We start from the raw sequence: 12,467 nt of genomic DNA on the forward strand, positions 1-12,467 counted from the left end.
TGTTTTTGCTGCTAAGAAAACTGTCGTCATCTCATCTCTTATTTATTTAGTGCAACTGGTAAACACAGGATAGGAGAAATATAGGAAATTGTGTTTGCAAAAACATATAACCACCCTTCACTGGTTTTAGCTAAAAGACCTAATGAGTATATTGATTCATAGGAACTTTGGATTCATAGCTTCCCTATGTCAGCAGCAACTCTATATTTAATAAGACTTTCCTCTTTCATCTGTTGTTATCTTTATTTGTGGCACTTAAGGGTAAATAACAATGTCTGAAATAAATAACTATGGTTGTTTTTGACACTGTCCTAATCACATTATTGAAGTCTGTTCTCACAGAATATAATGCACTTTTTAATACATGTAACTTATTCATTAATTTACTGTTTGGATTTTGCCTAAACTGAGAACTAAGATGTCTTCTGAAACATCCCTACTATGGATTTTGGTCAAACTCATCAGCCACCACCATGACACACTGTCATAAAGAAAAGAGCCCCTAGGCGCCATTCTTTTTAATCATTTTGTTATATTACCGGGACACAGCTAACCCAAGGCAACAGAAAGTTAGAATAGTTCTCTAAATGTATCAGTTTTTCAGATGCTGGCATGGTCCAAGCTTCATGCTAGTTGGCTTTATTTCATGTGAGAGAATATCTGATTAAGGCAGTAATTCTCTGACATGTATCAGTCAACAAGGAATCTAAGATTTGTATTAGGCACTTTATATCATAAATCTAATGTATTGACCATCATTCAGTAACCTATTAATTGCTGAATTTTTTTGTTTTTTAACACCAAAAAAAAAAAGTCTGTGTAATTTGGACTCCGATAATGATTTTGTTTTCTTTTCCCTAAATCTAAATTTGTGTTCATTTAACCAAGGATTTTCTAAGTTGAACACACTCATCATCAGTGCATTAAAGAATTGCATTTATTTACTTAGTCTTGCTGGTTAGATGCAGGTGGCTGATTGAGATGCTCAAGGGAAGAGGTATTTTTTTTTTTAAGATTTTTATTTTTTCTATTATAGTTGATTTAAAGAGGTATTTTAACTTGTTCATGCATAGAAGATTTTAGAAGTGAGCGACTAGATGTTATACAATGAAATTCTGGGTTTAGGAGTTCCCCCTTGTGAGCAGGAACAAACCTGACTAGTATCCATGAGGATGTAGGTTGGATCCCTGGCTTCACTCAGTGGGTTAAGTATCTGGTGTTGCATTGATCTGTGGTGTAAGTCGCAGACGCAGCTTGGATCTCACATTGCTGTGTCTGTGGCGTAGTCTGGCAGCTGCAACACCAGTTCGACCCATAGCCAAGAGGTCGTCATACCCACAACCATATGATGCATGTGCAGCTCTAAAAAACGAAGGAAGAAAGGAAGGAGAAAGGAAGGAAAGAAGGAGAAAGGAAGGAAGGAAGGAGAAAGGAAGGAAGGAAGGAAATTAATTCTGGGTTTATTTTTAATCTATATTTCCTATTTGAAGAAGCATAGAGATAAATTTATTATGGGTTCTTGTTATCTAGTTATTTCAAAAAGGAAGAAAACATGATAGTATAAAGTCAGACTGGCTTCATCTAATATTAACTGGAGCAGGGGTCAGCAAATTGTGTCCTCAGACCTGCTGCCTAACTTGGTAAATAAAGTTTTATTGGAACATAGACACACCAACTCAGTTACCTCATTGCTTGTTGCTGCTTTTGAGCTAAACTGGCAGAGTTGAGTAGCTGCGAGAGAGAAAGTATAGCCCACTAAGGCTAGAATATTTATTCTCTGGTCCTTTTTAAAAAAGAGTTTGAGGATCTCTGAAATAGACCTCATTGAATAGAATTTCTAAAAAAATACCTCTCTAGACCTGTGACAAATGATAAATGAAAAGATTTTTCAAGATCTTTATGTCCCTTCAAAATTAAAATAGAAAATTTCAAGTTAATTTCTATGTAGTTGAATAAAAATTATATTTTACTGTTTTCAGGTGTGTTGAAATTTGGTACTTTTCCTTTTATGTAGGGTATTTTCTAATATTCAACTATGATTTGAGAATCCCCATTAAAAATAACCTTGTGAGATTTAATATATTGTAAGCAGGATGAAGATTTATTTAGCAAGCTTCACAGTTGATATCATCTGTACACATTATTGCTAACTGTAACTGCCAACTGCTTTACCCCTTTGGTGAGCCCATTATATTTAAGATCATATTTAATGCTCAAAACAACCCTGTGAGGTGTAGTATCATCAACCGTAACTGGTAATGACAGAGTTGGAACCTGAGCCCAAGTCTCTCTGGCTTAAGAGCCCATTGCCTTTCTGTTCCTCCACAAAGTCTTCAGAGGAAGGCTGGGGTTCGTGGGCTATTTCCCTCCACACTTAATCACTGTTCCTAGAAGTATGCCGCTTTCAGAGATAGTCTGCTGGGCTGAGCCAAGTGAATCATAGGTCTAAGGCTGACTGAATTCTGCTATCATTTTTATGTAGAACAGAGTGGAAGATCTCATTTATGGTATCATTCAGTCTCTTTTTTTAAGAAGATACATTTAACCAGGTCAGAATCTAAAACTAAAAAAATTTTTTTTTTTCGGGCAGATAGCATGTTCTTCCTTTTATCACTTAACAAAAACTGTGCCATTTGTTTCCCTTTTTGCCCTGGCTGCCAGGATGCCAAGACCTCAATTCATATCTCAGTTGCCATAAATCATTGGCTTAGACGAAGTCTTCTGCTAGAATCATCACTTTCATTTTACCACCTTCATTTTTAACTCTTGTCCTTTAGGCTTGTGACACCACCATTTGTTTTCGAAGTAGGCAGAGCATAGTTCATAAGGAAAATAAGTGTGGTAATGAGTTAAAATGAAATTTGGAAGAAAGTAAATACTTACTGTATTGATTATTGATTACTTAAATACTTACTGTATTGATTATTGATTACTTTTGCACCCACAGATCGACCTTCAGACATTCCTCACTCTCACAGATCAGGATCTGAAGGAGCTGGGAATTACGACTTTTGGTGCCAGGAGGAAAATGCTGCTTGCAATCTCAGGTGAATATAAATGTTCTTATTCGTATCTTAAAACCTGAAGAACCTTTGCCAGTGGTCTCAGCTGGTGGGGCTGGTTTGGCCCATCAACCTCTTGCTTACCACCTGGAACCTTTGTGGTTGTGGTTTCATAGCGTTTTCCCACTAACAGTGTGACAAATGCCGAGGCCATCCCCACTCCTTCATCAAGGCATTGCCTGAAAACCTGCCTTGACAGTGTTATTCCTTGAGACAGATCTCTTCAGAAAGATCTGACCAAAATTGCCCTTTGTAGAACATGGGGATGAGGGAGCAGTTTAATTTTCCATTTTGCGGTTGTGTCAAGCAATGGTCTTTGGATTTGTGAGTAATTATTCTGGATTGGCTGTCATGCTTTAAATGCATGTGTCCTTGTATACCAGCTGAGATCACCACACCGGAGAAAAAGACAATGTTCCTTGGTATAGCTGGAACCTGGCAGTATTTCTTATCTTATTGTTTTTCAGTTTCCCCACAGTTTTAATTTGTGAGTCACAGAAAAGCGTAGCATATTAAAAGTAGTCACGGAATGCAGGAAAATCTGCAGGAAAATCTGAAGGTCTGTCTCTTAGACCGCAGCGTTTCTGCACCTTTTGCGTATTATTCTTTGTATAAGAAAATACTCCATACCTATTTACTAGGCACCTCCCACGTGAAAGGACTGGTGCCAGAGGATGAGTTGGGAGTCAGCAAATACATAACAATGTCCCTCAAAAAGGGATTTAAAGAAATACGAGGAAGAAATGAGGGGGGCAAAAAAAACGAGGTTGCTTTTTGAAGACTTTCGGATTAAGTTCATGAAGTTCAATTTTATATGTGTGCCAGTCTCTCAAAAAGACAGAGACACCAACGACAGAAGCCAAATGTCAGGTGTGATGTGAAAATGACTTCGCTGTTTCAAAACACTGAATTTGCAGGCTGTCTTTATAAGGCCAGCAGTGGCATCTAGCTAGTGAGAGGCCTTCCTCACCAATATTCACTAATCAAATCCTCAAGTAAAATGAAAAGCCTCAGTGGTTGTCCATTTTACTTTAGCAGCAGATTGCTTTTCCATTATATTATAGCAGCAGATCAACCCTACTTACCTCCCCAAAGGGAATCTTACATATATAGACCTAACATCTTAAGGAGATATAAGCAGAGTAACTTTGACATAGGGTGGATATGAGCAGCCCATTAGTTTTCTCCATGGGTAGAGTCTGCATATCAGTTTGAGGAGTCTTCCTCCACTCTGTGTACCCAAGCACCTGCACTGATGCAGCCCTGCGGGGCAACCACTCTTTCTTGTTCATCCATAAGAACAGCTTGGTTACAGTGAAAAGAATACTGTGTTCAAATGAGGAGATCTGAGACTTGCCCCTCCCAGTCACACACCTTTGGGTGTGTGTCCAAACCTTTTTTGGTTTCAATTTCTTAACCACGAAGATGGTTTGGAACAGATGAACGGGTAAGGTCACCTTCCATTTCTAAGCTCTGTCCTTCCCTGTGTATATCCTCAGGCAAAGTGAAAATAACCTTGTTTTAATGGTAAGTATTACTCATAGGGTACTCCCTTGTTCTCTCTCTTTTCCTCTTTGTGGCAGTCGAATAGTTTTCAACTTGTTTACCCTAAAGCTCAGCCTCCAAGGGGTATTTCTGGACCCAAATTAACTTTATGTGTTTTTGCATTCTTTTATTAATTTGAAAATGAAATTAATATACTACTTGAGATTTGATTAACTCCGTCACCATGCCTATACTGTTAAATATGCCTGTGGGGCAGCACATTTATACCACAGAAGCATATGTTGCAGAACTCCAGGATCTTTCACTAGAGATGAGTGGAATGTTCATGACACTGTAATGAAAATTAAGTCCTTTGTGCACTAGCCCAGTTCCAAACTGTCTAAAGCTTCCAGAACAAGCAGATATCTTTAAGTATTTTCATAGATTACAGATGGATCATCAGTACCTTTGCTCTGGAATACATCAGTGATGTGTTCCAGGTGAGTTTGGGGGAGTGGGGTACAAAACAGGAGGGGTTTTGAGTCCTTGTTTAGAACAGCATTTTCTCCAATCATCATCTTCAGTGTGGCTCTTTTGTAGACTGCCTCTCTCAGGGGGGTTCACAGGTCCTCTTGCTTTTAAAGGAATTAGAGACTCTGAAAAAGATGCCTTATGAAAGCTCTGTACAGCAGGAAGTATTTGATTATCTTAAGGATGATGTTGCCTTACTTTGTTGAGTGCATTTGTTTGAACCTAGTAAATCATTTTCTCTGCAAGCAGTAAATTTTTTATCCAAAAACCCTTCATCGGAAAGCTTCTTTTTCCAATTCAGTTCGTCTGATAACAAAGACATTCATTTAAAGTCTCAGAACACTTCATTTCCAGCAGGATATCAGGGCAGCCTTGACTTATGTTTGTCTTGTGGTTACACGGTTTGGTTAGAAGCAGAGTTTGCTCAAATTCCTTTTTAAAATTTTGTAGATTTTTAATATGTAATCAGAGTTGTTCTTTCAGTAGAAGGTTTTGGTTTGCTTTTAATCTTGGGCCAGAAGACATTTATTTTAATGCTATAGGAGGAAATGAGACGTCTAATGGAGATGGGTCAGAGAAAATTTTTGACTTTTTTTTTTTTTTTTTTTAATCCACGACTTCTTGAAAATTCATGGATTTCTCTCTGACTGTTTTAGTGATTGGTTAACTAAATGCACAGGGACTAAGTGAAAGGAAGTTTAGCATCCTATTGACAGGCTTCCCGCCACAGCCCCAGGTAGATCTAACATTTCCTGACCTATTCTTTTAGTTTGTGACTCTGTTCAGATCCGCAACAAGATCCTGAGAGCTGCCAGGATTGTGTGAACCTTGGAATTTCAAAGAAAAAGGTTGGTATTTTTCCAAACTATGCCTTAGGCTTACTAAAAAAATTTAGAAGAGGGAGTTTGCTTTTAATTTAAAAACAACAAAAACTAGTCTCTTCAATAGGACTTGATCCTTACGTAAGAATCCTTACGGACTTCTGTCTGTGCTTCACACTTGGGAGTATCGCTACATTTGTACTCTTAGAAATTGCATTGTTAGGGAATGGCTGAATTTCTTCATGATCATTTATTCTCTACGAAATCTAGTTGATGTGACTTTTCAGAATGAAGTTTTCGACGTCTGTTAAAAAGTCTTGTCTTCAGCGGCCCAGCTGTTTCCATGTGCCCATCTGTACATATTATATGTGGAGAATGCTAGGGAAAACTGGATTTGACTGATGTCTTTCTTTTCCTTCTCTATAGTGTGGGGATGTCCTCCTGATTCATGGGTTATTCTCCCATGATAAAGTGGAGGCCAAAGAAAGTCTTCTCATTTGAAGATGGTAAAACTTTCCCAGGCTGTGTTTAAGGGAATTCATTTATTCTTAACTCTCCTATGAGCTTGCCTTTAAATATATTCCTTCTGACTTGATTTCTGAATTTTTTTAAAACAAGATACATGTAATAGGAATGTCATTGCTACTATGTTTTTGCAGGACCTTGAAATAATAGCCATCTATAAGCATGCCTGCATGTATCTTCTGCTTAAAATATCTTCCTTGCTTCTTTAAAATTTCTAAGCAATTTTTATGTTTTAAAATATACTTTTTTTATATTTTAAAATATAAAATATTTTATATTTAAAAATAAATTTGGCATACATATAAAATATGAAGGAAAGCTCTGTTATCTGGTATACATGAAACTACCAATTTCTCAAATTTGTATTCCTCACACCTCGGCTGTGTGGATTGCCCAGTGGATGGATTGCTGCAGCCCACAGTGTAGACCTTTGCATTAGGAAGGCAGGGTTCAGCTCTGTCACTTAACAGCCATGTGGGCAAGTTACTTTGTCTGTTTTTTAAAACTCAGTTTTACTATCTATAAAATGGAGGGTGGTAATATTAGCTACCCCTTAAGAAGGACTTAAATAGGATATAAAGTGCTTGTTTTATAATAGGCCCTAATAAATCACTATGGTTTCTCTTCTCCCCAAGACCTAAATGTGAACAGAAAAGAGGCATCTCCACTCTTGCATGGGCCCTGTAGGGCAGACGGTTACCCTTTAGAAGGCATTGGGGTAAAATGTTAAGGGTGTTGGTCGCTCTTCCAGAATTTGGGAGACAAGAGCACGTCTGGCCACATGGCTGTCCCTGGCCATGTATGACGCACTGCAACCTGTCCATGTTCTCATCCTCAGATTTACTGTAGCACGCCATAGTTTGCCGTGTAACCTCAGAGCTTAAAAGGGGGTTGTGTATGTGTATGGCTGAAAAAGTACTGAGTACCATGTAAATATAGGTGCCAAATCACTTGCTCCACCATCCCCCCAAAGAAAATGACAACTTTAAGCACATTAACAGTATAATCTTCTTGAGATTAAATTTGAAGATACAGTTGACCCCTGAACCACATGGGATTTAATTTTATAGTCACCCTCTGTATCCAAAGTCTCTCTGCATCTGCAGATTCAACCATAGACTGTGTTATAATATTCACTGTTGAGAAATATCCACATAAGTAGACCCACTCAGTTCAAACCCACATTATTCTAGGGTCAACTATATTTGCATTTGGTGGCTATCAGAAACCCTGCTTTCTGGAGTCTGGCAATTCTCTTTACTTGTATGAGTGTCTAGGAATAATTATATCAGTTGACTTGAGGCTTTGTGAATGTGTGTACAGAGGGGAATAGGGGGCATTGCATAGTTATAAACAAGGTAGGCTGCTTCAGTTTTACACTCTTCTCATTAATAATTTTTAGTTGGGAAAAGAAAAACTAAACAGTACTCTGGTTTCTTTAAAATTAAAATTAAGGATCTTGGTTTTTCCCTGAAAATTTGGATTCAAATATTGGTTGTTCTCATTTGTATTAATTTCTTTAACTGTTGCTTTTTTTTTTTTTTTTTTTTTTTTGCTAAATTGATTTTTTTAGTCAAAGAAGACCTATCCTGCTGATAGGCCTCTTCATGTAACTGTTTATGACTAAAGGAGCGTGGGCAGGATGAGCTGGTGGGGCTACAGGGCTGTGGCTCACCACATCGGTGTGCTTCTCCAGTATTCTCCTGTTTAGATATGGGAGTCTTCTTTTCATGTCTGACTTTAATAATTTAATGATTGCTGTGTTTGACATGGATGAGTTTCTTGAGCTGTAATAATGTTCTCTATCTCTGTTAATCCATCCTCTCATGTGCCTTTCACCAGCTTTGATGGTCCCTCTGCCTTTGCCTCTGAAATGACGTTTAGGATAGGCAAACTGTTTATTTCGTATATCTGGACTTGAGAGGGTTCTAAGAATGACGTGTCCCCCAGGTAGTTCACAAACTGAAATAAAAACTATTTGCTGTCCTTTGACCTTTCATCTCCAACATGCTACTTACCTTTCATGTCAGATTTTATAGCATTTCAAAAATGTCTTGGAGTTCCCTCTGTGGTGCAGTGGCATCTCTGCAGCTCCAGACACAGGTTCAATCCCCAGCCCAGCACAGTGGGTTCAAAGATCCAGCATTGCTGCAACTGTGGTATTAGCTGCAACTGCGGCTCAGATCTGATCCCTGGCCTGGGCACTCGCTATGCTGTGGGGCGACCTGAAAAGAAAAAAAAAAAAAAAAGAAGTCTTCACGGTCAACTAAAGGTTTTCCTTGTGTCGCCTACTTGACTCTCGAGACCCCCACCAAAATAACCCACCCTACCACACTGCCATTTTCTGAGCTCTACCACATGTCCTGAAGATTATAGGACTTCCTCATTGAGCTCCTAACAGTTCTCTTTTTCTCTTTCTAGAACTAAATAAGAACCGAAGAAAGCTTTTTGAACCACCAAATGCACGCACCTCTTTCCTAGAAGGCGGAGCGAGTGGAAGGCTACCCCGTCAGTATCACTCAGACATTGCTAGTGTCAGTGGCCGCTGGTAGCAGAACCCTCCAGGCACAGGCCCGCCAACTCTCTATCAAGTCGGACACAGGAGATCTGTGAACAGCCTTCACTGCACACCGTCCTCAGCACTCTGGGTGTCTGGTATCAGGACCAAAGCATCTTATTCGCACCTGAACTTTGTGCCAAAAAGAAGAAAAGAGAGAAGATGTTCTCATGTCATCATTCAGAATGCCACATATGGATTACCTTTTTTTTTTTTTTTTTTTAGTGGCAATTGGACAGAATTGCAATATGAAGATAGGGCTTTATTTCCTGTTTTTATTTACCTATATAACATATGCACTGATTTTTTTTTTACTTAACATGAAGGATGAGTTGACATCTGGGATGCCAGAACACATAGAAGTTATTTTGTTTGCTTGTTTTGTTTTGGTATTTGGGTTTTTTTTTTTTTTTTTTTTTTTTTTAATAATCAAAGTGGAATTTTCTGGTACGGCTTTAAAATAATTACTGAGGTCTTTCAGCACTTTACACTTTCTAATTTCTTGTCCTGTGGAAATTATTTCTCTCTCATTTTTATGTCACCTGATGTATTGGTACAAATCAGATTTAGTTACATTTTTCTGTGTTAAATTTTTATTCAAGATCGTACTGGATTAGTAGTTTTTGTGCAGAATATTCTGTGACTTTGGGAAATCTAAGTGAGTACACTTGGTTCTGGACCAGTTCTGTTCATTTATGTCCGCATCCTAGAAACACTTAGCAATGAACCTAGTTCCCTGTAACAGGTGCAAGCAAAGAAAGACCAAATGGACTTTGCAATATTAACCCTTTGCAATCATCATACTTAGCTGCTGCCTATATTGCTAAAATAATTTTAATGGTTGTCTGAAGGCAAAGGGCTATTTTTAGTATACTGCCACTAAAGGACACTTATTTATATCAAACTTTTATTTTTAGATATTATAAGCATACAATACATAACTGATTAAATTGATATCTACTAGAGATTTATGGTAGAGAATGGACGGCATTCAATAACTGGAGCCCTAGATTGTCACTTTATTTAAAAAGGACGAATAATCATCTGACAAGACAGCACTGTTGCCATTATGAGGAGAAATACATTACTGTCCTTATGTACAGATTAACTGTGCTCCATATGGTCACAGGACTTTTCTACAACTGTATCTGTCTGCTTGAAGTAGACTGGGTTGCTTAAGAATGGAAAGGCTTTATTTAAGTCTCCAGAGTGACAGTTTTATAAAGACAGCTGTGTTCTGAAGGAGGAAAAAAAAAAAAAAAAAAGACTATTTTGCAAGTGGCTAAACTCATCGTTACAATCTTATACTGTGAAAGTCCAAGAAATCAGGCAACATTGTTTCCTAGGTCTTTTCAGACATCTTACTATGGATTTATGAAGGGTTTTCAGTCTATGAAGGAAATCACTAAGTGCCTCTCTTTCTTCAAAGCAATATTATTTCCAAGTGTATGAATTTGTTGGAAAACTTTCCCATAGAAAACGTGGTGACTTGCCTGTACTGTAATGACTTATTTGTGTTCACTATTTAAGACTTTCTACATAGACATAAACCACTGTCATGTTCTCTGTGCAGAAGGCATTAGATAATCATACATAATAATTGGGGACTTTCATACAAGTATGGGATCAGAAGTACTTGTCTGACATTTTCCCATGGCTGACATTTTCCCATGGCTAAGTCTTACATTAAAGAAAACGAATTAGAGAGAAATTTTGCACACAGAAAAATTTTCACTTAAAGTGTTGGTTACCATGAAGGCATAGATAATGAACCTGTCATAAAATTATAAATTATAATGGCACTAAGGGGGTGTCTTTTTCTAAACCGAACTGTCTCTGCTTATGGATGTAAAACTAAATTGCTCCCTTGTCAAGTACAATGGAATCATCGTGCACACGTGACACATGTATGCAGGTCATCATGTGGAGCTCCCTGCCTTATGTGGCTGTATGAACATATCATGCTACACATTCAGCACAGAGTAAGAATTCTCGATTTGTTTCCTGTTCAACAACCCAGTGCTCTTAATTTTATCACTTCTCTAATAAGACCTTCTGAAATAAATAATCTTTTGGAGTCTTTCCCCAGCTCTCTATCATGCATTTGCAATAGAATGACAGTGGAATAAATTTACAGTATTGAGTTGATATAGATTTTATGAACAGTGCTTTGATATTATGCCAAAGGGAAAACTGTCCCAATTAAACTAGATTAAATAGGGTGGCTAAAAAAAAAAATAAAATAAAAACACTGGAAATTACTTTTCTCACTTTCTCTTGATGCAATGAAGGGAATATGACACTACAGTATACGGTGTTGTCAGTGTTATATGATGCACAAAATATTTGGATTATTTGAATAAATGTTAGTTTTTAATCAATCTGTGCCTTAATAGTGACCGGTTATCTGTAAATATAGAACAGATACAGATTGTATTTTTGTGTGGGTCTTGTCCTTTTAGTGATTTTTTTTTAAATGAGAGATGGAATTAAACATTGAAAATGGGAATTTTCTAAACTAATCAATTGTTATATGAGAAATAAATTTATATAACCCCTTTGTATTGCCATTGCTAGATGAACTGTGTCTTTGTTTTCTAGTTTTTTGGGTTTTTTTTTTTGTTTTTTTACTATTTTCAGCAGAATATATTGCAAGACATTCCTTCAGTAGAATTGAATATGCACTCTCTGTCTGGTTGTTTTGCATTGACAGTCCTCATACTCAACCAGAAGCTAAGGCACTTTCATTTTAGTCAGAGAATCTAGTACCAGTAATCAATCATATTTTTATGGCCACCCATAGGTACATACAAAAAGAGTAAGACTATAGAACGGGTTTTATTTTCTTTGTTCCTTTCACTCCCTTTCTCTCTCTTTCTCTTTCCTTCCTTCTTTCTGTTTCTTTCTTTTTCTCTTTCTTCCTCTCTTCTTTCTTCCATCCTTCGTCTCTCCCTCTCTTTCCTTTTTTTTTCTTTCTCCCTTCCTTCCTCCTTTCCTCACTTCCTTCTACCACTTTGACAACCTCAACCATCAGCAAAGAAGCGCCTCACCAAAGTGATGCTAGGTTTCTTGGTCCAAGTTCCCATTTCACACTGAATGGCGACTGGACCTTGCACTCAGATTGTGTCTGACCTTATTCTCAAACTGAATTGATAGTATGCTACTAATCCTGAGGTCTAAGTATCAAAGAAACCTTAGCTCTCCATGCTGCCAGAATTAGCTCCATTTGAACTACCTGTGCAAGTGGTTCTTAAAAATGGTTTCTAGCACAGGGTTTCTTTTGATAACTTAAATATTACTTGTGACCCCAATATTAAATTATTCATTCTACAAATACTTAAATGAGGGTCAAGTACCAGGCCCTGTTGTAATAACACCAGTAAATGAAACATACGCCCTTGTCCTAGGTTTACTAACATTCTCATCCTAACTTTCAAATTGGATAAAGATGGAAGTGGTGAAGAGGGATTGAAAAATAGAATACCC

At 37.5% G+C, this 12,467-nt stretch overlaps 1 protein-coding gene across 27 annotated transcripts in view; it reads left to right on the forward strand.

Moving 5' to 3' along the window:
* BICC1 (BicC family RNA binding protein 1) overlaps nucleotides 1–11,551 on the forward strand; it is a 335,849-nt gene extending 324,298 nt beyond the window's left edge. For 15 of the 27 annotated variants that reach the window (XM_084996940.1, XM_021072802.2, XM_084996934.1 and 12 more), the window contains 2 exons: nucleotides 2,948–3,047; nucleotides 8,846–11,551. In XM_084996940.1, coding sequence (XP_084853066.1) covers nucleotides 2,948–3,047; nucleotides 8,846–8,976 — 231 coding nt within the window. In that variant the 3' untranslated portion in view covers nucleotides 8,977–11,551. Of the gene's footprint in view, nucleotides 1–2,947; nucleotides 3,048–5,847; nucleotides 5,927–8,845 lie in introns of all 27 variants that reach the window. The other 12 variants (XM_084996941.1, XM_084996936.1, XM_084996937.1 and 9 more) reach the window with 1 other exon arrangement.
* Nucleotides 11,552–12,467: the final 916 nt, after the last annotated feature.

Source organism: Sus scrofa, chromosome 14 (assembly GCF_054392235.1).
Source record: "Sus scrofa isolate SSC_HxYL_T2T_F1_AM1 chromosome 14, Sscrofa_HxYL_maternal_Yorkshire_Landrace_v2.0, whole genome shotgun sequence".
Taxonomy (NCBI): domain Eukaryota; kingdom Metazoa; phylum Chordata; class Mammalia; order Artiodactyla; family Suidae; genus Sus; species Sus scrofa.